This window comes from Sceloporus occidentalis, unplaced genomic scaffold (assembly GCF_023333645.1).
Source record: "Sceloporus occidentalis isolate IW3139 unplaced genomic scaffold, rSceOcc1.0.p SCAF_24, whole genome shotgun sequence".
Taxonomy (NCBI): Eukaryota; Metazoa; Chordata; class Lepidosauria; order Squamata; family Phrynosomatidae; genus Sceloporus; species Sceloporus occidentalis.
In genome coordinates, this window is record NW_028317004.1 from 12,708,269 (window position 1) to 12,734,507 (window position 26,239).

Sequence of the window (26,239 nt, forward strand, 5' to 3'; positions counted from 1 at the left end):
ATGGGCAAGAAGATGAAGAACGGATGCGACTGCAAACGAATACTGAAGAACAACTGGCTGCTCATCGCCACCGTGGTAGCCGTGGTTTTAGGTAAGTCGTCCGGCGATCGGGTCTCTTGTCTGTGCGTGATGTGTGTTGCATATGGCTGTGAATTTCTATCTAGACAAATGGCAGCTTCTCCCAGTCTACGGGTATAAATCACGGCGTGCACCTACTGATAATCCGGTGTATATGGGAAGGGGATCCGCGTCTGCTGGAACCATCATATAGAAATTTGGATTCCTATGTTTAATGTGTATTCTCCCCTAGCAATCCTCATTTACCATGCCTGCCTCCCAGCACAATATGAACATTGCAATATATCTATCTATCTATCTATCTATATATTATATATATATGTGTGTGTGTGTGTGTGTGTGTGTGTATATATATATATATAGCTATGTGGTTGCAGATAGCCATGTGGTATAAGTGCAATAATTATGGTATGATAATCCTTTTAATTGTTATGATATATATATATATATATATATATATATATATATATATATATATATATTTAATACACATGCATGTCTGGCATCAAAGAGAAGCATGAGGAAGTATGTTTCTGACAATGATAATGCAGTTAACATAGATACAGATGAAGGCTATTTATATATGGATTGATTTTTAGAAAAATGTTTTTAGTATGCAGAAATCCTCCCAGATTAATGTATATGTTTAACATTTAATCCTCACTACCTCCGGGTACCTTACATTTCATAAATCTTAGTTCTAGGGCCACCAGGAAATCCTACTTGATTTCTGAAGATAAGAAGCCAAATCACTGTAAAGGCTAGGTAAATCATTAAAAAAAAGTCACAACCGAAGTTTTAAGTGTAATATATACAATTTATAACAGTAAAGGAGTGCCAGAATGATTTACTCACTTACCCTGTTATATAAGTTACTATTGGTGTTATCTTACACGGGTTACTATTGTAGATAGAAGTTGGGGCTTTAGCAAGAGAGTATGCGACCTGTCGATAGCATTTAGAAGAAAAATCATTTTTTTATATATATATATATATATATATATATATATATATATAAATATATTATTGTGACTATCCTTTCTGAGCAGGGACACGTGGGTGCTATTAAATTGCACACTATAAATGTGTTTGCATTTCTATTTTGCAATGTTGTGCCACTGTTTTGATTTTTATTTGTTTTATAAACAGCACATACACATTTGGCACTGCATTTCGTGTCATTGTCATTCACTAATGCTGTTTACGCGCTCCTCTGTTTAAAAAGAGTATATGAAGTTGCAGGAAGCCCATCTCCTGCTCATTACCCCTCGACCGCCTAATAGATTGCAAGCTTGCAAGGTCGGGGCCCTCTTTGACTTCTGCAACAATATGTATTATGTGTCTTCGTGCTACGGAAGGTGCGGGCGCTCTAAAAATAATACGTAACTTTCAGAAAACCTCCGCGATTTAGTGATGCATTATGCAGGGCTGTCTTGGATTGGCCCTTTATCATGCATAGTAAAGTTGTTAGGTTGGTACTGCAGTTCTCATTTAATTTTCCTGAACCCGTTTATTTGGCACTGCTTGTTTGAGCTGCAGGAAATACACAGGCGGCTAGAGATTTTAAAGAACGCTCGTGCATGCGCGTGCTGAGTTAATAGGAAGTGGGTTTCTATACTTATATCCTATACACATAGCCTTCACGTCTCATTTCATAAGTTTAATATATCCACATGTATCCACACGGTGAAACTGTTAAAATATTAATGGTCTCATGGTTATTAGGCAAACTATATATCCTTTTTTTGCTATAGGAAGAGAGGATGGTGATTTAAATTCAATATTCTGTTTTATATGTTATTTTTGTTATTATTATTTATTGATATTCATATTCCTCGGCACTTTACAATGGGTTGTATCACAAAGTGTATATTTACCTTTTTTTATTTTGTGAAACTTTACATTTTACTTCAAAACTTGCTTCTAAAGTAATGTAGTATTATATTTTATCTTATTAAAACATCTGCCCTGTACACACAGTAGACAGGGCCAGGTAACTTTAAATGTGTTGATGAATGTTTTGATACACCTAGTGTTTGCCATAGATCACAGAAATAAACGAGCATTGTTCGTAGGGCTTGTTTATGTCTTAGAAGGTGCCTTGGAAACGGTAAAAAGGTAAACATACAATGAAATATCTTCATTCAGTAGAACGTTTGAATTGTACCAGGAACGTGTGGGTCTGGCTATTAGTTTTCTTGTAACTGGAAACAATGGTATTAATCAGTAGGGTGACCCTACAGTGGTAGCGCAGCGGCTCTTGGCTCCTGCATCTTGTTATTGGCTCAGACATGTCCATTTGTCAAGCCCAGGCTCAGGGCAGTTTTTCATCTGTGTTTGTGAGCATTAGATGTTAGCGTATGTCTGTTACTGTACGGTGTTAGAGTGTGTAAATGTATGTTAGCGTGTAGCAAGGCTCATCAAACCTCGGGCGCCGAGGCGTGATTGGAGAAGAAAAAAAAAAAAAAGCTGGCTCCTAACTTTTTTGGCTGGCTCTTCGATCCAAACCAAATTTGTTGACCCCTTATGCAATAACAAATATTAATAAATTAGTAATTAATGGAGATATTAGTTGTGCCTACTTTAAAGGGTCTGCCAGCGTGCCATGTGCATCCTATGTTACACCCTCATTGCTGATAAACATAAGATTGTTGGCTAGTTAACCACTGTTTTTCCTGTAAATAAAATCATGTATTGGGGTCGTTTATTATCATCTGTGTATCCTGGTCTTCTCAGTGCATACTGTACAACAAATCTGTAGACGGACTAATAGCTAATAATGAAACAGAGGTTTATTGTCTGTATAAATTTTCCTTCAAAAACCCCATGTCATATAATTGAGGAGATACAATAAATGGAAGAAATGACGTTTCCAGGAGATGCTGCGCTATGAAACAGCTATAAATAGTTTGATGGGGAGATTTATGTGTGATAATATATCTCTCACCTTATTAAAGTAGTATATGTTCCAGTCATTCTTGATCCATACCCAGGCATCATCAGACAGCATTGGTTTTGGAATATATTCCATCATAAATACAAGACTTTGGTCTTCTGGTGATTACAGGTTGAGATTAAAGTGAGGATGGTTATGCCACGTAATTTCCTTCCATTTCCAGCAGTTTCCCAGGGAAGTTGATGGAATCGAATTATTTATACAGTATGTGAATTGCCCCCACATTATCTAAAGTGATATGCATCAAAGAAACATAGGTATTGCCAACTGTCCTGTGCCTGTCAGGAATGTTAGCAGGTGTGAACCTTAGATAAGTTTACTATAACTTTATTATTTCATAATGACTCAAAAGAGCCCACTTTTACTGAAAGCATAGATATTGTTCAACCATTTAAAGTGGCCGAGCCAGCCAAAAGAGAACAGGTAAGTATGACAATCGCATGTACAATCACAAGGTTTTTTGTATACACACCCGTCAGTATGCATTCTCCCAACATTTACAATGTCCAACACTTGTAGGAAATATGGTTAGAGGCATAATTTTAGGGCCAGCGTCACTAAGACCTGGTGATAATTATTTATGTAATTAAGTAAGACATTTACGGTATTATATTTGCACAATTTATATTCTGGGCTAGTACAAGAGAATACTATGAAGGTAGGAAAGAGGGGTAGAGGGATTTAAATGGTCACTTGGGAAGGATGTATATATGTGACACAACAACCTTCTCTCTCATTCTACAACATTGTTATTAGTTCATTCAGTGCGACTCTACATTACTTGTGTACTCTTGAGTGAGAGAAACACGTGCCCTTTTTAGTGCAGCACCCCGTGCCTGGCATCATAACCCCATCAGATCTTAACTTGTGTCTGACATTCCTAATTTCTTATTTATCTTTTTTTAATATAAAATATTTACTCGGTTGGCACCTGATGAGCTAGATGTGTTTTTTAGTGAATGGGCTTTACAGTACTAGGTTTCATGTGTCGTGATTTTCCACTGAAGCAGTTGGGTCGGGCAGTATTCTATGATATTAACATAATAGATCTAGCATATCTTACTCTGTTACAGGTGGAGAACTTAAAGTCAAGAGAGTAAACAATGTCCCCTGGGCCAGAGACCAATTTCCTCCAAGTCCCACTCCAGTTACCATATGCGCATTAATGCATGTGATTCATTCATTTCTGAGGTTCCCATCGCAAATGCATGAGAGAGTTCTGCAGAATCCCCCCATATGCATCTCTAATATATATATATATATATATATATATATATATATATATATATATATATATATATATACATATACACACATGCACATTAAGGATGCATATTAATGTACTGTTTAATGATTTTCACTATTTGTGCACACTAATAAGTGTGGCTGTGGTTTTAACCACCGCTTAATCAATAAACATATATCATACTGTGTATGTTTATCTGATTAGAAGTTCCATAACCCACCCCCCACACACACACATTTTGTCCCCATTTCCTTCCTTAATTCTCATTTTTTTACATATTGTAAAACAACAAGATGCGCATTGGTGTGAATAGCGCTATAGAGTGATATAGATATGGTAAATAGTGAAGGTTACAGTACGGCCAGAGCCGGCCTTATGTGTTCTGGCGCCCTGTGCGGACTATTCCTCTGGCGCCCCCCCACTCTGCCCCTTCTCACTGCCCCCCCACCCTGCCCCTTCCCACTGCCTCCCCCCCTGCCCCTTCTCACTGCCCCCCCATTCTCTCCCCCTTCTCACTGCCCCCCCATCCTCTCCCCCTTCTCACTGCCCCCCCATCCTCTCCCCCTTCTCACTGCCCCCTCCCCTTCTCACTGCCCCCTCCTCTGCCCCTTCTCCCTATCCTTACTTACCTCGTAGCCGGAGTCCTGCGGTGGGAGCGGGAGGCGTCGGTCTTCCCGATCTGCCGCGGTGCGCGCTTCACAGCATGAAACGCCGGCACCGCGACGGAGTCACGGAGAGTGAGGGGCGCCGAGCGGATCCTACAAAACTTCACGAGCGACCGCTCGGTGCCCCTGCCCGGGACTTAAATTGAAACATCGTTTTTTTTGTTTGTTTTAACTTTATTTAACATCCTATTTAACATCCTCCAAGTTAAATAAAGTTTAAAAAAAACTTTATTTATTATGGAGGATGTTAAATAAAGTTACAAAAAAACCAAAATACAAAAACGATGCTTGAATTTAAGTCCCGGGCAGGCGCCCCTGTTGTCCCGGGCAGGCGCCGCACAGGTCGCACACCCCTAAGGCCGGCCCTGAGTACGGCTCTATAGAATACGAAATAACTGTATGTATACACAGTTGTGCTAAAGTATGCAATCAGCTGTCATGACACTTTATCATTTTTGCAATAAGGACCTTGGTGTCAAGTATTCTCTGGCCAAAGGTTAACTCGGCGCTAGCAATATTTTTGGTTTTTTAAAAAAAAGTAACATTTAGTGTTTGAATAACAATCATTAACCAGAACTTGTCACTTCCTAACACCTACTAGGATAAAATGTAACATAATGAAATAATTAGTTATAGTCAGAGTCCTACAGGTTGCTTGTGGTTAGCAGAGAATGTGAAAAATTGTAATATAAACAAAAGGATAGTTATTGTTACGTGAGATGAGAATAAAAAATCTCATTGCGTACCTTGGGGATTTGTGCATAAGAGGCTAATGCATAGTATCCGACTATGGCTCACATTAAATATTGTATATCATATATTGTATGATGGGTCCCACCAATTTGTGTTATTAATGCTGACACAGAAAGCTGAGCAGGCATTGCCACCTTTTGCCATGATTGTAATGTTGATTGGTTATTTACATGATTCTTTGTCTAGTACACAGGGCCATATTTAACGCAGGGCTTAAGGGGCAGCCGCCCCGGGTCCAGTCATTCCTGGGAGGCCCAAACAAAACTGGCCCTTATATGGGGCAGGCACTGGTGTCCACCACCACAATTTGTTGTGCCTGCCACTCTGCCAACTTTCTCTAGTGGCGGACTGGACTGCCCACTGCTGGAGGAGCATCGGGGGGAGATCAATGCTCCCTAGTGAAGTGTGCCGGCTATTAGTAGTGTGCTCTTCCTCTGCACTGCGCATGTAACATGAAGACTTCTCACGCGGAGTCACACTAGAGTCAGAAGGTTGGACAACTGCACAGACTCTGACAGTCTCCTCCTAATCTGCAGTCAGTACACGTGACCAATGCATTGAATGCCCCCAAGCCACATATACAGTGCCTCTGGTTGTGGCCACCAGTGCAGGTGTTGTTTTGCTATAATGTGCGCCTTATGGTCATATTTGGTTATGTTTCTACGGTGGACTGGAAAGTGAGATTCATGTCCCATATTAGCACAAACTTGCTATTTTGAAATACTCATTTGTGTTTTATGAGAGGTCTGTGTTTCTTGCCTAGACTCCAGTTTTGCTTATCCGTCAGGACATAAACTGAACACCGCGTGACATATAGCACTAAGGTTACAGAACTCAAGTGTAGCGATCAGGAGTAGAGTGTTTGTTCATTCAATTAAGTGGAACTAGCTAGTGGTCAGTGTATGGCAGCTGTTGTACCATTATCTAAACGTGAACACCACAAAAAACTTGCTTACAGTTTTATCAAATGGCTCTGGATTAGGCATAAGTATTGTGATTCTGTCACACTATATATACATATATTGCTTAGCCCGCCACTATGCCAAACTACCCCAAAGTTGGTGAGTCCTATCTTATTTTTCATGGTTATACTGCTTACCAAGGAGCTGAATCAGTGGGATAGCATTGTATTTTAATCCAAACAAGACCCAATGCAATATAAAGCCTTCTCTGGACACCATTGATGAGGCACGCGTGGCAGGTGGGGTTGGTCAATCATAAGCTTTGGTCAGAACCTCCAAATATGCACAGCACAAAGATTATACAAAGCTAGGGGAGTGCACTAAAAAAGCATAAAAAAGCATAAAAGGCCTACAAATTCAGATTCCTGTGTTGCTAGAATAATAATGACCAATAAATACACAGTTAGTGCACTTGGTTATGGGCCACTTGAAAAGAGGACCTGTCACCACCTCAAATGTTGCAACACAAAATACTTTAATCCGCAGTCTTTTGTTTGGTAAGAGTCCCAGCCCATAATCTGGTAGTTTCTACGATTTAGTCATAATAAAGAAATGTCAGTGCCATGCTTTAGTAGATCTTATTGATATGTTTTTTAATGTCCAGTTATTTCTACATGAGCTATTATTCCTTATGGAAGAGACAGGGAATTGTCAGCAAATGTATAAAACAATAGAATAAAACAGTAAAAGAAAGAAAGTAGGTACTGTATATGTCACCGAACGTGTCACTGCAAGCAGTCCTGCTGGGCCAAACCGGTCACCCATACTGATATTTTGTAGTTATGGTAATCAATTTGTGTTGCCTATACTCGTGTAGAGTAAATGTAGTCAAAAGAAATGGAGTCCATCATTACAGGGCCCTACCTGATGAATTCAGATGGTCATAGGAGATGAGTCCAGGACTGTACGATTGTTACAGTGGTGAAGAGCTCCTTTTCGTAACTCACTAGCCCCACAGAACCACCTCACCCATTTCAACCTTCGATCCATTTTTATGGTTTACACACAAATTAAGAGGATACAGAGCTCAATTTCACGGGGCTGATTCAAGTCAGAATATACTGTAGTGTACACAGGCATTTCAGAATAATACAATAACTGTACAATTAGGTTGTGGGAAGCAAACTCTTCATAGGAATACCAGCCACTTTAATAAGCTAACTGTATTACTTTATCATCTTCTGGTTAGCTATGGTCCTCATTTCTCAAACTCCTAAATTTTCAGGCGTTGGCTTTCCAGTGTCTAGAAAGCGACAGAATATGCTGAAAGAATACATTTCTTTGTTTTCTGTCATGCCCAGGAGGGCAACTGGCCTCTACTTTGGGGAGATTTGTTGACTTTGGAGAACACTTGCTTCTTCTTGCTGTGGCTGTAGGTTAATTTAAATTTGGCATTGTCATATTCTACGATATATTGGGATTTATATCTTATCCCATCGAGAGGTCATTTTATCACTGGTAGGACTACAAAAGACAACACTTTATATATATTTCTACTGGCAAAATGTATTCTACTACATAAACTCCATCCAACAAACTGATAGACAGTACTGTAGTGATGAAGGATGGTAATTTACAGTTATGGTATCATAGACTCCACCAGTTTGCAGTGTCCCACCAGTCACCAGGAGACACTCTATTGTTTCAACTTTGGATGTGCATTTTGGCTTTGTAGGTTCATATGGTGTCTTACTGTATGTGGTAATCCAGTGCAGTTTATCTTTAATTTAATCAGAAACAAATAAAACAAAGATATGTTTTACAAGGTGAATTATACCGATAAGGTTACATAGTTCAGAGTAGGATAAGATTGCTGGCTACAATTATAGGATCTGTCAGGTGAAGGTAAAGTGCTTTATGAATTTATGGATGTTATCTAGTAGATGAAAATGCAATAAACTGAAAACACAATCCCAGTTTTATCAGTAAGGTCACAATGTTGCACTTAAGTTGGACATTTTGTATCCCTGACATCAATATACATTATTAAGGGCCAGCCCCGTTGAGCTTCTCCTGCTTGAATGACTGATCAGGCTCTGTATAATACATAGTTTAAATGGTGAAATTTATTTCAAAGAATGTCTGTATTAACTATGCATTTTTGAAGTTGTGAAGCTCGCTTGGGTTGGCCTTTAGTAATGTATTATGAATCCGCCAAGATTACATTTTAAACTCTCTTGCAAACTCTCAGGTTTGAGTAAATAATGAGCTACAACAGTAATGGATTCTTTTTTTGTTATATTTCTTAGTACTGAGCACCTTGTTTGTGCGCACAAACACTGGATCATTGGCATTTCTATGGTTTTATGCACAAGTGCTTCTAGGACATTTAAATGTGTCAACAATGGCGAACGTCAAAGGATTTAGTTGCTGCTATAAAGCGGGTAACTATACTAGTATATAAGAATAAGCTACCTGTGACATCATCAGCATAATGTAGCATAGGTACAACAGCATCCAAAAGGCATTTTTTATTTTTATAAATAAAGACTTTTAAAGGATTTCTTAAATAAATGCCAAATATTTGTTCCCCATTCTCCTTTGAAATAATGGATCACGATGTGTCAGATTTGTTAATTATTATCCTCTCGCAAGTAATACATTACATGTTACTGGGAAGTGCAGACAATGACTAGGAACCGTGGAGCGATTTGGGATTGTTTGCCATTCAAACACTACCTGCCATTCCAAACAATCATAGTTTTCAGAACATTAGGGAAATAATCAGATGCCATTATAAGCTCACCAGCTCTCCTTCTGTAGCATTGTGTCTTAATATTTGTATATTGTCAATTGTAATGTTATTGACAATGTTGTATTCTTTCCTTTGGTAATACAACTTCATAAACAAAATGTAATGTACATCAGGGTTTGCTTGGACGCTGTTGCGTAATTCTATGAATAAACAAGGGTTTTTCTTGTATTTATTGGGAAATTTGTTGTAACGTTGCATTGCTAGCGTGCTATGTATATCAATGAACTCTTACACGACACATAACCTTCCATGCAAGAGTATGACGAGTTGCCTTGCAAGAAGCATTTTTAAGTAATCAACTAAATGTTCCCAGAAGCCTTTTTCGTTATTCATATACTGTTAGTTATTAAAGGTATACCACGTTCAATGTTTGCAATGTTGGTCTTGTAGATATATTTAATTACTTTAAGTTTGAAAACTTGGTAAAATAAAATATATTCATTTGCACAGATTTTTATTATCTTACAGTTAATAAACTAAAGAAACTTGTTCTCTGCCAATGAAGCATGGTTATCCTTTGTGTATTTTGCACATTCCTCAACATGATCTATTCAAATGTAGATTACATGTAGCTTCACTAAGGCAGTAGCAATGAGTAAAACATTCACCTGCCGTGGCTAAAAATTTCCTAGGTTTTGCCACCCTTTTTTGATCAATCTTAGGCTTATGGCTCCATACATGACATGACTAGGATATCCAGGGATCAACAAAGGATCCTGGTTCAAAGTTTTAAGAATGGTTTATATTTATGTATCAACCTTTTGGATGTTCCTTCTGAGCCATTCCGTTGGTTGCTGTGGTGATAAAACCAGAATCATTTTCATACATAAACTCAATTGATTGATCCGCTGTTCATCAGTATATCCCCATCATCAGATGTCTCTCAGTGTCCCTTTTTGTAAATAAACAATCAGGAAGCAGAGATGAGTATCATATGATGAGGAGTGCACTAATCCCAGCCATATAAAGAGCTCCAAGTCAAAGTAAGAGGAAATATGCTCTATGTAAATATATTTATACTGTTAAAAAATAGAACACAAAGTATAAGCCTTTTCAAGTGCCATTTAAACTTAAAAGCTTACATGTTCTGATTCGTAATCCTAGCAATTACTAAAATCATTTTGAATTTTCACCTAAAAAGAATTCACAGCAGATGGTTTATATTTTATCATTCCATTGACATTGTGCAGTACTGGAGATAATCTTAATTAGCAAGTCTGTGATTAAGCATTTTTAGCATAAAGCACGTTAGGCAGGTTGTTTGTCTTCTGTCTCCCCCTGTATTGCAGTATGAATGAAATAATAACTGAATTGCCCTAGATGCAATCTTCAGTAGAATCACTTCATAGATAAACCAATGGTTTGGGTAAGATTTACACGTTCCACTAACAAGGAGTTCAGCTTTTGCTTATTATTTCCTAATAGTCACACAATATTACTTTTACTGGTTGTGTACATGACCTGTAATAATTCTAGTTATATTGCTTTGAGTATGTTTTCCATCTTTTATTTCAGTTGCTAATATATTATTGCATGTTCATCTAGTCGTTACAACTTTGTGCACACCCAATGACCGATTCCTTGTTCCCATAAGCTCCTGGTCTCTACGTGACCATCCTCAGGTCCCCTCTTTGCCCCACACCCCAAAGTGTTCTCATGAACCACTGGTGACTATGTGACAAGCTGCCGCTTGTCCTATGCAGGACAATGAACACTTTCCAAACCAAGTTCACACCTTCAAAGCCCTATTGGCCATAGATTTGTCTTTGTCGCTTTACCCATAGTGACTTTTACTGTCATGCATGTAAACACTTTTTTTTTTCATTTTGCTTTGTGCCTGAGCTGGTGTCGTGTTGTTACTCTGGTGGTTCGTTGGTAACTTCTTTACCTGGGGTATTAAAATGTTCCGAGGACTGGAACAGCTACCCATCCTGTAGCCGGCCAGAGCTTGAGGAAGGAGACAAAGAGGACCAGGGAGGTCCCACTAGACCCCCTGGTTCCCGTTACACAAACTTTTTTTTACAGTAGTCACAGTAAATACCAGAAACAAAATATATAACAAAGAATCAGGCCTTTGATGGTTCTCTGCATGCTTTTAATGAGTTTACTTTTTGTTAACTTCTTGCATGATTAATGGATTCCGTTGTATGCAATACAAGAAGATAACTATTTTCACCATGGCTTTAAATTATACTTCGGCCAACTGTTTCTTAGCTTAACTTTTAAAATGGTTTATCAGTAATAATGCTCTACACAGAATGTTATCAGCACCACGTGTTCCACTGAACATTATGATCAAATTGTACAGTTCCAAAGGCCATGAAGATGTACAGCATGCCTGCAAATCTCCTGTAAAATCCAGTTGTTTGGTGCCTTGAAAAGATTTAGTTTTTTTAGAAAGTGAACTAAAACATTTTCCTTATATGAACGTTAATACAAAAATAAAGCATCCCTGTCACAAGATTAAAAAACTCTGATAATGTAGAGATCCACCATGAAGGTTGTACATCTTACTACTCTAAATGCTAAACCGAGGAGCATCTCCTTATGTGTTCTATGGGAGAGTCTATAGAGTCAGTGTCTACAGGGCTATCAAAATATTTACAAAAATAAGATTTGGTTAACCATGAAAGTTAAAGATTCTGTTTGCAATATTATGTTATGAATTTTAATAGTTGTATTCACTATTCAAATTCTTTGCAGTGAAGTGAGTGGATGAGGGGTTTGATGGGTACTCTTGGCCTAGGTATAACTCTGGATGTGTGGATGGCAGGGATAAACAGACATGGCATTCTAAATTGACATAAAAGCAAAGGTGAATTGAGTAGAGAAAGGACAGGCAAAGGAACATATGCACTATGTGGACAAAATTATTGGGGCACCTGACCACTACACAACAGGGACAGCATACTTTATTTGTATGTGTAAAGACTGGTAGTTTAGGTATTGTGCCCATTTTGCAACACCTTTATACCCCTTGACGTACATGGAAATGAAACCAAAAAAAAGACGGGGAGATTTGGCAGGGCATTGGAGTGTAGCTTTATGTCAAGGTCCTCGTCTGAGACCCCAACGGAGTCACTCACCTGAGTACCCGCTAATGGCGGGTGCTGGGTCCAGCGCCACTTCTCCTGCTTCCTCCTCGGCTGCCTCCCGCGTAGCTGCTTCTGGGCATGCACGCAACCCCACTCAACTTTATTTGTCCCCGAATAGAGACGGCGGGGAATGCGCGTGGATGACGTCACGCACAGGGACGGGGTGTCCCTGAGCGGCAAGTTTAAAAACCGGCACTGAGTATTACTCAGTGCTCAGTTATTGTGCCTTATTGAGCTGCCCTCTACTTACTGCCTTATTAGATTGATCTTGTTGCTGATCTCGGATTCCCTTTGGACTTTGCTGACTTCTTTTATCCTGACCCTGGCTATTGTTATCTGGACTTCACTGTCTTCTGTGAACCTGACCCCGGCTAATGTTATCTGGACTTTGCTGTCTTCCATGATCCTGACACTGGCTACACTTCCTGACCTGAGTTATTCCTGCATACCCGACTCCTCATTCTCCCAAACCTTACACTTTAGCAAGATTAAGCAAAATGGAAAAAATACTGAAATTAGTATTTAGCAATGGGAGGTTTTGTCTGAGGTAAATGGAGACATTGAGATATAAATCCAACCATTGTAATTCTAAGTCACTGATATACTTAAATTCCTTTCACTCATATATCAGATCAAAAACTTGTACGAATAAAAAAACTTATTGTGTTGTCATGACGCAGATAACCAGCTTAGGCAATCTAAGGTTAAAATAACTTTTCTTGAAAAACTAATAATAAGAAAAAAAAACATGGATGGTAATGGCTATTTAATACCTACTCTGTTTGTTAAGCTAAAAGAAACAAACACATGGAATATTCAGAAACCATATTGCTGCTGGTTTTTTTAACACGCGAATAGGCAATCTGCAAATATGGGCCTTATTTATAAAACGGAATTCCAGGAACAAAGTGCCATCTGTGGGCCAACCTATGATGTAATCGTACTCATTGCAACATATTTAGCCTCTTGTTCTTGAATCGTTCTTTGTTAATATTACCATTTGTTTTCACTACAGGTATTGGGCTTGGCGTTCTGGTTCGGGAATATGCTAATCTTTCTAACCTGGACAAGATCTACTTTGCCTTCCCTGGAGAAATTTTGATGCGGATGCTGAAGCTTATAATTTTACCATTAATTGTGTCCAGTATGATCACAGGTACAAAGTGGGCTTAAATTTCACCATAAATTATGTAAAATAGGATGATAGGTAAAAGTGAGCACATTTCTCATTCTTTGTATCCTGATTACAGAAACACTTTTGGAATGTTTGTGTAAATTGTAAATATTTGTTATTTGGCCATTTTTTTATCTATTCCCCGAATAACATCTTTCATCATACTGATGTATTTCTTAGGATGTATTCATTAACCTGTGAGCTTTAACTGACTTCAACATACATTTTCAAGGGCTAATTCCATTGAGCTTTTCTTGAGAGTAGAGACTTTGCTGGTCATGTATAATCCATAGTTTAATTCATGGTGTTAACCCCTCCACATTAACTAAGCATTATGCAGGGCCTGCGCAGCTTGTTTTTGCAGGAGAACCTTGATGTAGTTGGCCTTCCATAATGAATAGGGAGTCAGTGAGAACAAATATTGAAATTTAAAGTATAGTGGACACATCCCCTAGCCTCGGGGTACGATCATTGGCTAAATCACCTACAAAGTATGGCTTTTAGCTTCATTGTAGTCAATTGCACTGTGTATATCTTACATGTAGACTCCTACTGTCTTAAACCTCTTGCTGTTATTATTTGACTGTTAATATGCCTATGTGCAACATATCTATTTTTTTAGCATATTTATTTACCCGTTCCACTTACATTTTGGTGTTAAAGGTCTAGTCTAGCCCTATATTCATGTTACATTTTACTGCGTGTAAATCAGTGCATCCTTTAGTATTGGAGGTAGAAGATGAGACTTTTGTCTCCTGTATCGCCTGCTCTGGCTGCCTCTGCTGAAAGCAGGGAGTATTCTTCAACATGAATCTTGCACATTGCTAATTAACACTCTCATTCTAGCCAAAGGGAGCTGAGCCAAACCATTGGTAGCAGCAGCCAATACGATGTATTTGCTAGAATACATGTGATTGGCTGCTGCTTCAGTGACCCTAATGTGTTACTGAGCGTGTGCAGGAACACTTCCTGTTTTTAGTAGAGGCAGCTGGGGGAGGAGTCAAAGTCTAATTTTCTAACTCTTGTAGAAAGCCCACACTGATTTACTGCTATAAAATGTATTGGAGCTCAACATGCATTAAAAACTAACATACCATTTTGGGGACTAAACTATTTCTTTATGCAATAATGATATATCCTGTATTCTGGTAACTTTGTTCTACTTTCATGTGCTGTTAAAGGGAAAAAATGGAGAACATTATGGATAGTCTAATATTGAACCTGTTAATCTTAAAAGTATATATAGATATTGCTGTAATAACCAATGCGATGACATTTGTTTAATTTGATTTTTTTACTTTAGGTGTCGCTGCTTTGGATTCCAGTGTTTCTGGGAAAATTGGCCTGCGCGCGGTTGTGTATTACTTCTGTACGACTGTAATAGCTGTCGTTCTAGGTAAGGAAATTATTTACTTATCAGTTTTTAATTTGTAACCCCTCGTTTCATTGAAAACATAAAAATCACAAAAGGTAAGTAGAAACATCAATTTTGGAAATCGTTGTGTTGTGTGAGGCTTAGCATTTTAGCTTTCCGGTAGGGATCTTGCTATGTCCAGTGAACAATTTATTATAGGTTGGTGGGGCCATACAGTTCTCTTTCCTCTTTGAAGCCTTCTCAGAATAACTGAGCAGGAACTGAATTTTTGATATTGTAAATTTACTTGTAAAACTGAAGACTGAGTAAATTGTAGCAGTGTAACTATACAGAGAGTATCTACAGCGTGTCTCCTCCTTATTCTTAGTTACATCAGCCCCACCTCAGTAACACTACCTTGGCCTTCTAATTGGTGAATCATAAGACCTATAGTAGGTCTACCTGTCACGAAACTAAATACAATGTGTATATGTGTACTAGTTTGCAACGAAAAACGAGAACTGGGTACATGTTAGGTTTCCTTTACAAAGCTAAATTTTCTATATAACCATGGCTTTGGTGAGATTAATTGATTGGTATCCAGTTATGTATTCACCAGGTGGACGGTATTGAAGCTAGGGGATAGGTTAAGGCTTGTGGGTTGAATTGCATTTGAACTCATCAGTTAGGATCTTGCCACATTCAGTGCAGAGTTCACTTTGCTATCCTGGGTGAGTTGCTGGAAGGTTCATTGTGAGATTCTGAGGTTTTTCCTTAATCTTGTAATAGGCATTGTCCTGGTGGTGACCATCAAACCTGGAGTGTCTCAAAATCCAGAAGACATTGACAGAACAGGCAGCACACCGGAAGTCACTACAGTAGATGCCCTGCTAGACCTCCTAAGGTGAGGACCCCAATATCTTATCAAGTAAATAGAATTTGCTCACACAAATTATTTTAGTGGTTCATCGATCTGGTCTTAAAGTTTCAAGATTTCCTCTGTAACTTGTACAGATGGATCTGTCACTAAAACTGATTGATGCTAAACCTGGAAGAGCTCAATGACTTTAAACGTGTCATAGGATGCCACAAGCCAGTTAATGAAGTTTCTGCCCTGCTAGATCTGCCGTTGTAAGTGCTATTATTGACAAGCGGAAGCACCTAGGAGTAACAGCTCAGCCATGAAGCTGTAGACCAAGCATGCTGAAGTATTTAGCACTTAATAATCGCATCACTCACTACAGTGTTCCAAACTGCCTCTGGTAGCAATATCAGCACAAGCACTGTGTGTCAGGCGCTTTATGAAATGGGTTTGCATGGCCGATTCGGGATGATCACTATGCTCAATACCAAGCTTCAGCTGGGGAGCTGTAAAGCACGCCAACACTGGACTTTGGATCAGTAGAAACCTTCCCTGGAGTGATGAATCACGCTTCGCTATCTGGAAGTCTGACGGATGAATCTGAGTTTGGCTATTCGAAGCCATAGTATCTACTGTAGAGTTTAATAATAGTCTAGAGGAAGAATAATAGTCTAGGGCTGTTTTCAGGGTTTGAGCTAGACCCCTTAGTTCCCTGTGAAGAGTAATGTTACTGCTACAGCATATAAAGACAGTTTAGACAATTGTAGAGTTCCAACTTTGGGAAAGGGCCTTTTTTGTTTTAACATAACTGCCCCGGTGCACAAAGCAAGGTCTATAGAGACATGGTTTGGTGTGTAGCTTAACCCCATTGCCAAATGTGAGCCAAGCGTTACCATCCAACATATAAACACAATTGCTTTAGCAGTGGCCAGTGCTGAACTACTTTCCTCAAAAGGAACAGGAAATACATGTTTGTCTTGGCAGAACCCACAAGGGAGAGCCAATTGCTAATTAAAAAATGAGCCCCTATCTAAAGCAGTTTAATTTGTTTTAGAGAAACTTAACGTGATGACTGCATCATGTCTGTGTTTGATGTTTGTGTTTCTATGCATTCCCTTTTGGTATATGTGTTTGAAACAGAACTGAAACGTAGACATTAACCATGTTTTGGATTTTTTATTACAAGATCATATAGATTTTCCTGCTCTATATGCAACCCACCCTTACCAATCCCTTCCCTAGGTTTTAGTACTTATTAGTACTCTAAAAGGAAACAAGAGTAAAATCCAGTATTTTTTCATCAGTTGCCATATTTTTATTGATACCACACCCTCATTTTTATAATAATTTTAATGACCCTTATGATGACTTGCTGTTTTAATTATTCAGTTACCAGCAGTTCAGTTAATTATCTAACAAGGCAATATTTCCTTGCACTGAATGCAGGCGTTGTTCAACGTAAATTACCTTTACTGGGAAAAAAAGGTACAGTATATCATAAAGGGTTTTCATTTACTATCAAGCTCAGCTGAAGCGGTGTAGCCTTACAGAACTGTTATCTTATGTGCCAAGTTTGTTACCACCACTAAGTGATAACATGTCATTTCATTGCTGTTATTGCTCGGGGTAACTGTTGATGAATTACAGGAATAAAAAAGATGGTATGTTGAACAAAACATGGTTTTATAGCTTTGCATTTGCCAGAGAACATGTGAACAACATTTAATGGATAGTGGACCAGCAAGTACAGATATACTGAAACCCTCATAATGCTAGCATTTGCCCATAGCTATTGGATTTGTTTTCAATAATTGATAAACAACACCAATTTCTATACAATATTATCCCCAAAACTAGACATACTTCCAAATATACCATAAAGTATGCTTTATAGCTGCTGACTGACATTGAGCTGCCCAGTGAGTTATGATAACTCTTAAACTAATGTTTACATCAACCATAGCATTAAATAAAGGGGAACCCCCACTATTTGTATTAAAATATTGCTGTTTTCTTATTTACACAGTTCCACCTTTTGCATTATATAATATTGCCATACAGCTGTATAACTCATTATCATACTGCCTTGCGATAAACAACAGAATGGCTTATTCTTAATCACCCAAACACTGACATTTGACTAATGTAAGTTTATCAACAGAACAATTTCATTGGACAAACAGGACTTTATTAGAATTGCCATAAACTGTCATTGTGGTGTCTGAGTAGGAAAGGTTGACTGACAACAATGGCAGCCTCCAGGTCTGCAAATAAAAGGGTTTATTGGAACAAAATTAAATCAAGCCATCTTTTCTTGAAGGCTAGATTGCATCACTGTATACAACATTGTATTTAATGCTATATTATATAAAAAAAAAAATTCATGCGGCTTCCCCTTGGAAAACAGTCTTCTGGACAACTATCACACTTCAGTATGTCAGCTTTTTTGTACATGTATTAGTATCAAAAAATGTAAAAATCTTAACACATTAACAATTTAGATAATAACAAAAAATCTGTTCTTCTGACAATATTTGCTGTTCTTCCTTAGAAATATGTTCCCCGAAAACTTGGTCCAGGCTTGCTTCCAACAGGTAACATGTTTTCCCCTTATTTAAGTTAAAAACACATGTTTATTCAACTTGAATATATGACAATAATTTATCCTCTGAAACACCCTCAACATAAACATATCTCTCATTCAAATTTGTATTTCATTTTGTGCTTGTTATGTGGATGTTTCAGGCTAATCTCTTATCAGTTAAGGGTTAAAGTGAGTTATCATGTGTAGGAATATTTCAGGTTTTATAAGATTAATATGCTTGATGGTGCTTCAGTAGAGTGTTTAAACAAGCTTCTGTGTTGCAGTACAAAACCAAGCGTGAAGAGCTGAAACCATCAAAGGATCCTGACAAGAACAGCACAACAGAGAAAAGCCTCACTGAGGATTTGATGCTGATGACAGATCAAGAGGTGGAGTGTTCTTTCTCTATTGATGTTTCCTCATTCGGAATATTATTTCACTGAAATGCAAATCACTCTGACTAAACAGGAAAGGCTAAGAAAGTTAAGCAGTATAATATATCACATTTTGGGCAGTATACTTGTGCCATAGGCAGTACAGTTGCTGGAAATGTCTGAGGCAATATCCATTTCAAAATTTCTAAATAATCAGGTAATGTGCAAAGTTAAGGCTGCTAGAAATACGTTTTAGTCCGTATCCAGATATGTTGGGTGGGGTAAACACAAGGAAGGTTTTGTATAAGGAGCTATTCTGGTTAAAGGTGGTAAAACTGGTACAGTTGCAACCAATAGAGCATTTCTCATTTGAGCCAGTCTTACTACGCCCAACTATAATCTCTTCATGCATTACTTTGTTGTATTAACATATTTGAAGCAGCAAAACTGAAGGTGAAATCTGAAGAGGATGCCCAAGATGCGCACATCCACTTGGTCTTACATGGAGTACAATATTATATGGGCCCCATGTTCAAGATGGTTCAGCTGCACTCCATCCCCTGCAATGCTTATCTCTGGTGGTCCAGTGTCGAGCAGGAAGCTCTGTTGCCTTATGTGACTAGCACCATTATTTATTGTTTGGCCTAACTATAATTTGTAAGCAATAATTACACATATATTCCAGCAATAACGGTTTCTGGATATTTTTGTGTTCCTACAGAATCGTACAAAGGAATATAAGATCGTTGGCCTGTACACTGATGGGGTCAATGTTCTGGGCCTCATCGTCTTTTGCTTGGTCTTCGGTATTGTAATTGGAAAGATGGGAGAAAAAGGTCAGGTTTTGGTGGACTTTTTCAACGCACTGAATGATGCAACCATGCAGATAGTTCAGATCATTATGCTGTAAGTGGAAAACATTTAAACAGTCAAACAGTTAATAGATGGGCAGGTTTTTTTTCATCATCAATGTTGAAAATACATTTTGTTTTACGGAACATTGAATAATTGAATAAAAATACAGAGCCAATTCTAAATTTTATTTTATTTTTTTACTGATACAGGATTACAATCTGACTTGAACTGGTAATGTGTTAGATGATTTGTTAAAGGGACACTCCAGCTATTACATGTACTTTAATGCATATGATTGGTGAGCTATGTGGCGTCACCTTCGCAAAGGCATGGGGGGATTCTGCAGAATTTCCTCTTAAGCATTTGCCACACATACCCCAATATATATCAGATATGTAGTGAAATGATTAAACTGAACTAAATAGTACTTTAATAATGCTTGTCTGAAGCTGTGTAACTACAGGCATAGGGCGCTGATGTTTAAAATATGTTGCCATAACAACAAAAAGTTAGTGTCGTTCTACATACATAAAAAGTGAGAAAAATAATAAAATCCTAGATTTTGCTGTGTTACCAAGCTGAAATTAAGCACAGTTAACAAATATTAATGCAAGTAATGCTGAGTATGCAATATAATATGCACTTGCTATGTGCAGACCCAACATAGTGTACATAACATGAACAGAGCTGGTAGGGGTGCCAAATTTCCTATGATTGAAAGAGGTCTGTACAATAATTAATAACGGGCCAAAACTTAAAACTGCAATTCTAGATTTGTGATAAACTGTATATTAAGGTTTATGACAGATTTTAAGTGATCCTTTCCTAGATTTCACCAATGAACAATACAGTACATTGTAATATTTTGCTGTATTTTACATCTTATAAAGGGCTTATGGTTTGCTTTAAATTTAATCTAACCTCTGCTGCTGTTCTTGTTTTGCCAGCATAAAAATTTGCCTTTCCCGGTATCTGGGACAGGTACAAAAACATAACCAAAAGCCTTTTCCTGTCTTATTGTAAATTGGCTTAGTGCAATCCAATGTTCTCTTTAAAATAAACTTGTGCATGTATTTTTTTCTGCAGAACAAACATTTGAATTTGTCTTTTTTAAATGTTTTAGGTACATGCCCCTCGGTATTTTATTTTTGATTGCCGGAAAGATAATTGAAGTCAACGACTGGGAAATCTTCCGCAAGCTTGGCCTTTATATGGCAACCGTGCTCAGTGGGTAAGTTCCTTTCTGCTACAGATATACATTTATGGCAAAACGAATTATAGATTTATAACTGATGCATTACACTATATCGTTTTATATAAAGGGTAGTCTATAAATGAGAGATGATGTTATGAATGAAGATGGACCAAACAGCTCTTCTTGCTTTGTAAAATGGGAAAAAAATGTAATGATGTGATATAAACATTTCATGTTGTTGCTGTTAGTAATTTAATGATTTTTTTTTTTTTTGCAGACTTGCGATCCACTCCATTATCATCCTGCCTCTAATTTACTTTATAGTAGTGAGAAAAAATCCTTTCCGATTCGCAATGGGAATGGCACAAGCCCTACTTACTGCTCTTATGATATCATCAAGGTAAAAGAGGAATGTATATATTGAGTATTTACTCTACTTTATAAAATGCCTTTCAGTCAATGCTCAGTTAAAAAAAAACCACCACAGACCTCTGGGTTTAGGTGGTTATATTTTTATGTGCATAAATAAAAATGAAGCATTACTAAAATAGATTTATTGGAACATGGATGTCTCATAATAAAAATAATATTTGGGACCTGAAACATGTAAAATATTCAGCATTGGATGAATGTTTAATATAAAATCACCACACATTGTTATCCATCAACTAATACTTGATATGTATTCACCAGCTCTGCAACCTTGCCAGTAACCTTCCGATGTGCTGAAGAGAAAAATCGCGTGGACAAAAGAATCACAAGATTTGTCTTACCAGTTGGTGCCACAATCAACATGGATGGAACAGCTCTGTATGAGGCTGTAGCAGCTGTCTTTATTGCACAGCTTAATGATCTGAATCTAGATGTGGGTCAGATCGTCACTATAAGGTACAGTCAATATGTTACTGTTATTGGAAACATTCTGCATATTGTTTATTTCAACTACACAATATCAAAGGAAAGTGATAACCAAACTGCACAAACAACAGACTTTTAAGTAAAAAAAAAAGTTGACGTTGTCCTTCCTATCATATTTGTTCTGATCTCCAGTGTGAAGCTGTTATACGAGCGTCTACTGTTCCTTTTCAAAATACAGATAGTAGTCTTTGTAACTCTCAATGTATACAATAAGCCTAAGCATAATGAAATATGATATATAAACTGATTTTCCCATAGAGTTTTAAGGGAGGTTTTAGAATAAAATAAGAAATCTCTACGTTTGACAAAACAAACGAGTAGCGACAATGTTCTTAAAGTCCTAACAGCGCTTTAATGCTCTTTGCGTGTATTTCTGAAATGCAGCGTAACTGCTACGGCAGCCAGTGTTGGAGCTGCCGGGGTACCCCAAGCAGGCCTGGTTACTATGGTAATCGTTCTCAGTGCTGTGGGCCTTCCAGCCGAGGATGTCACTCTTATCATAGCAGTTGACTGGCTTCTGTAAGTATCCATGGATTACTTTGTCTGTCTTACACTTTGGTATTTATAATTGCCTCCATACATTCCCATTTGCACGCTTATTTCTGTATACGGAGGCCTCACCAACAAATAATGCATATTAAAGTACTCTTTAGTAATAAGTGCTATTAAGCACCACTATTATGCATTATTTAGCTTAAATTAAATAGGCATTCACCTTTAGGACAAGCTGCAGTTAGGTACTGTGGTGGCTGGTGCTGAGGCAGGGCTCGGAATAATGACGTTGACATGGCACCATTATTAATAAATGTAACCCAAATTGTATATATTGCTCCAAATGGAGATTATATACTTCATGCTGAGTAGAGTAACTTTGCTTTATGGCTTGCTGCTATGAAACATACTCTATGTCTAACTGATATTTGCGTGTAGGGCTAATTACCCCACGTGCTGTCTCTGACCTTCAATTTACTAGTTAGTTATATTGCCATGTAGGTTATTCACCTCCTTATCACAGGTTTTATTATTATTTTTGCGCAGGGACAATTTAGGAGCAAGTTATGCCATTGCCAACGCATCTATTTCACTTGAAGTCATCGTGACTTAAAATTCAAAGAAATGTTTTTCTTAAATGACGATAATTATGTTTATGTATTAGTCCAAAGAAGATACCTTCTTTGGCACTTTGTCATGCATGTGATCGGCCATATAGTTGGCTAGCATCTAAACTGAGCAAGAGTTGGTCTATAAACTTTTAAGACGTTGGAGGTATATTTACATCTTCGGAAGGGGCCTCTGAGGTTGTTAAAGCTTGCCGACGTTTGTTGGTGCACAAGTATCTGCGATCGGTACTGAAACTGTGATATACATTCATAATGTAACAATACAAAATACATGAAATTCAGAGTGAACTATTGGCCTGTACCTTTAAGGTAGAATTGTACTACAAAATTTCCACTTTTTGATGAACTTCTCCTGTTCCTTAGTGATCGATTTAGAACAATGGTGAATGTCCTTGGAGATGCCTATGGGACAGGAATAGTGGAGAAGCTGTCCAAAAAGGAACTTGAACAAATGGATGTGGCATCGGAAGTGAACATCGCTAATCCATTTGCCATTGAGCCTACTACACTAGAGAACGAAGATGATGGCGAACTGAAAAAATCCTATGTGAATGGAGGCTTTGCTGTAGATAAGTCAGATGCTATATCCTTCACCCAGACATCGCAGTTCTAAGTAAATGCAGGTTGCTGGGTGCGCTAGATTCTTGAAGGAACATAGACTGTGGCATCAGTGCAACCAGGTGCAGTTACATCAAGGTATTATAGAAGACGCGATCACTGTGTATCGCACCAAAGGGATATTTTTCTTTTCAGTATTTGGATTGAACGTTTTTGCTCCATGTGGGCATGATTAATGGAAATTACATTTGGAACAATGCGTTAAGCTTCTAATGCTGTGACATCTAACCACTAACTGAAAAAGCATGTCTATAATCGGGTTGGCAACATCCACAGTCAGTAAAAGGAAAACTTTGTAGTAGTTTTTCTCAAGCACAGAACAGCATTATTTTTCCTATCTGTATTCTCAATTGCATTTTTTTCTCGAAAATGCATTATTAAAATGCCCTATTGATACAGCGCCAAAACATTTTTCTTTGCGTATGAAGGTGGTGAAAAGGATTCACTAGTAAGTCTTCCGGTTGTTTTCTTTATGGGAAGACAAGATACATGCTTGCTTACATGCAATACAGAACATACAGCAATAGGGGTCTTACCATGAGCTCACACTTTGCATGCCTGCATACGGCTTCATGCACTGCATGCCTCTTGATGGTTAAAGAGGCACATTGATGCTCATACTGTATAGACAAGGGACTACATTAATGTGCATCATTGTTTGGTGCCAGTTGGTGTACATATGTGATTAGCTAATGCACCGTCATTCGAAACCTGGGCTCAGCTTTATTAAAACTGAAGTGCTCTTTCATCTCTCCCTTGAGCCTCAGATAAGCTCTCTCTCACTATCCTGACATTGATTGACACTTATATCTACTTATTAATAGTTCTGCGTCATAGAGGTAACAATGGGGCAGTCACCATAACAACCAACAGGCTGATCCTGCTGACTGCTCCACTTTTTCTGTTATGTACCTAATATGACAACTGATACACCTTAAATCAGTAAAGCAAAATATATTCTTAACAGCAGCCTATAAACCTCTATGAACTGCCCACTATAGCAAAACAATGACTATACGTATGTGACAGTGTTCTTTTTGTTCTTTGAATATTTCGAATAAATGGCAAGTCAAGCAGTGAGTTATAAAAGAGAAAATAGCTGGTCTATATCTTTCTTTTTAGTTTGTATCAGTATGACATTATTAATCCCTACTGGTGTAATGGCACTTTGAAAGTGGTTGCAGCTTCTAATCCTTTACTTATTGAGTTAGGAGCTGAAACTGTCCACCAATTACATGCAGTTTTCCCAGTTCAAAGGCTTTAGGCCTCAAATGTTATTTGGCATTTGTCCATCATAACATACTCACATATTCTAGTTTATTATGTGATTAATTGTATAACTAGCAATCGGAATGCAAGATGACCATCATCTTTAACAAGAACAGTCCTTGCGTGAATGTTTCATAATTAATGCAGAATCTACAAGTCTCCCTTTATGCTCAGACCTGCATCATGGTTATAAAGTCATTCTCATGATGCTGTTGGGAGATGCTGTACATAAGTTAGTCCTATTATAACATATACTTCTAAATACAGAATAAGATGCATAGATGTCAAGGTCTGAATGAACTGCATTTAAAAGCATCAGACAGGTCTAGGTATTCTAGATTTGTTATCCAAAAGACTGGACTGTGTGCCCTCCCTTACATTTCTAATTTCATTTCTAAAAGCTAAAGGTCAGCTGGTCGGACCCTATTTGATACTCACAATGTAATTGTACATTGCACAAAGTAATTTTGGAACGGTTCGATTTAATTGTAATATGCCGCTGAAAAACATGTAAGATTGGAACCAGTACCATTAGAACCTTGAGTCAAAGAGCACTTTGGGATAAAGCACTTAAAATGTGTACTAATTACAATAAGAAAAAAAAAAGAAATTTAGAGGTATACCATTCTATAGGGATTTCTGCCAGTTTACAGAATTTCTATTTCACCTAAAGTAATTGTAGTGGACAACATCAGAAGAGCAATTATAGCCAAAAAAAAAAAAAGAACGTTTTGGGCTATAACTACGTGTGAATTTGTTGGCACTCTAATATACTGTATATTATAACTAGCAGCAAGAATAAAAGAAAGTTGACTATGCAGATATAATAGGCTTTTAAATGATGGAATGGTCAAGTGACCTGCTCTGAAACAAAATTTTATACATTTTAAACACTTAATAAATGCAAATTTAGATTTGCATGTTTTTACTTTTTCTTTTGAACGATGTATACTAGTATTCTACTTCAGCTTTGTAATCAGTGGTTTTATAACATATTCTGCCTTATATGTCCATTACCTCAAACCAATGTTTTTTTAATAATACATAAACATGCGATTGCTCGAGTTCATTAGAAAAAAAGGCAAATTGAAAAGTTTCTGTTAATATTAAAAATGTGTTTTTTTCCAGTCCCAATAAATTAGTATGTATATTTGATTTTAATTCCATTTGGTCCTGTGCTGTTGAACCTTTGATTGTAATACTCAACAAATGCTTTCAATTAAAATAATTGTGTGCCAAAAAGATCTCTAAAGTTTCTTGCAGGTAATTAATTACATTGTTTGATATACTAAGTATTTAAAATGTATATGTGTAAAATATAAAAAAGACAGCAATGCAATGTAAATGTCCAGGCTTTACGTTCTGAAATACTATATTAAAACATGAACATAATAAAACTTGTAAT

At 37.6% G+C, this 26,239-nt stretch overlaps 1 protein-coding gene across 1 annotated transcript; it reads left to right on the top strand.

The window, feature by feature from the left end:
* LOC149300640 (excitatory amino acid transporter 3-like) lies at nucleotides 1–23,560 on the top strand. The gene is made up of 12 exons (XM_089485200.1): nucleotides 1–91; nucleotides 13,526–13,666; nucleotides 14,988–15,080; nucleotides 15,828–15,942; nucleotides 18,452–18,494; nucleotides 18,769–18,873; nucleotides 19,580–19,764; nucleotides 20,837–20,944; nucleotides 21,186–21,308; nucleotides 21,602–21,796; nucleotides 22,211–22,345; nucleotides 23,311–23,560. Exons 1-12 carry the CDS (start codon nucleotides 1–3, stop codon nucleotides 23,558–23,560), a joined length of 1,584 nt encoding a protein of 527 aa, XP_089341326.1.
* Nucleotides 23,561–26,239: the final 2,679 nt, after the last annotated feature.

Bases quoted from the DNA above. Each gene is read 5' to 3' on its own strand.
- LOC149300640 (XM_089485200.1), top strand. From the start codon at position 1: ATGGGCAAGAAGATGAAGAACGGATGCGACTGCAAACGAATACTGAAG. The intron at 18,495-18,768 runs GTAACATGTTTT...TCTGTGTTGCAG, and splicing joins TCCAGGCTTGCTTCCAACAG to TACAAAACCAAGCGTGAAGA. The intron at 20,945-21,185 runs GTAAGTTCCTTT...TTTTTTTTGCAG, and splicing joins ATGGCAACCGTGCTCAGTGG to ACTTGCGATCCACTCCATTA.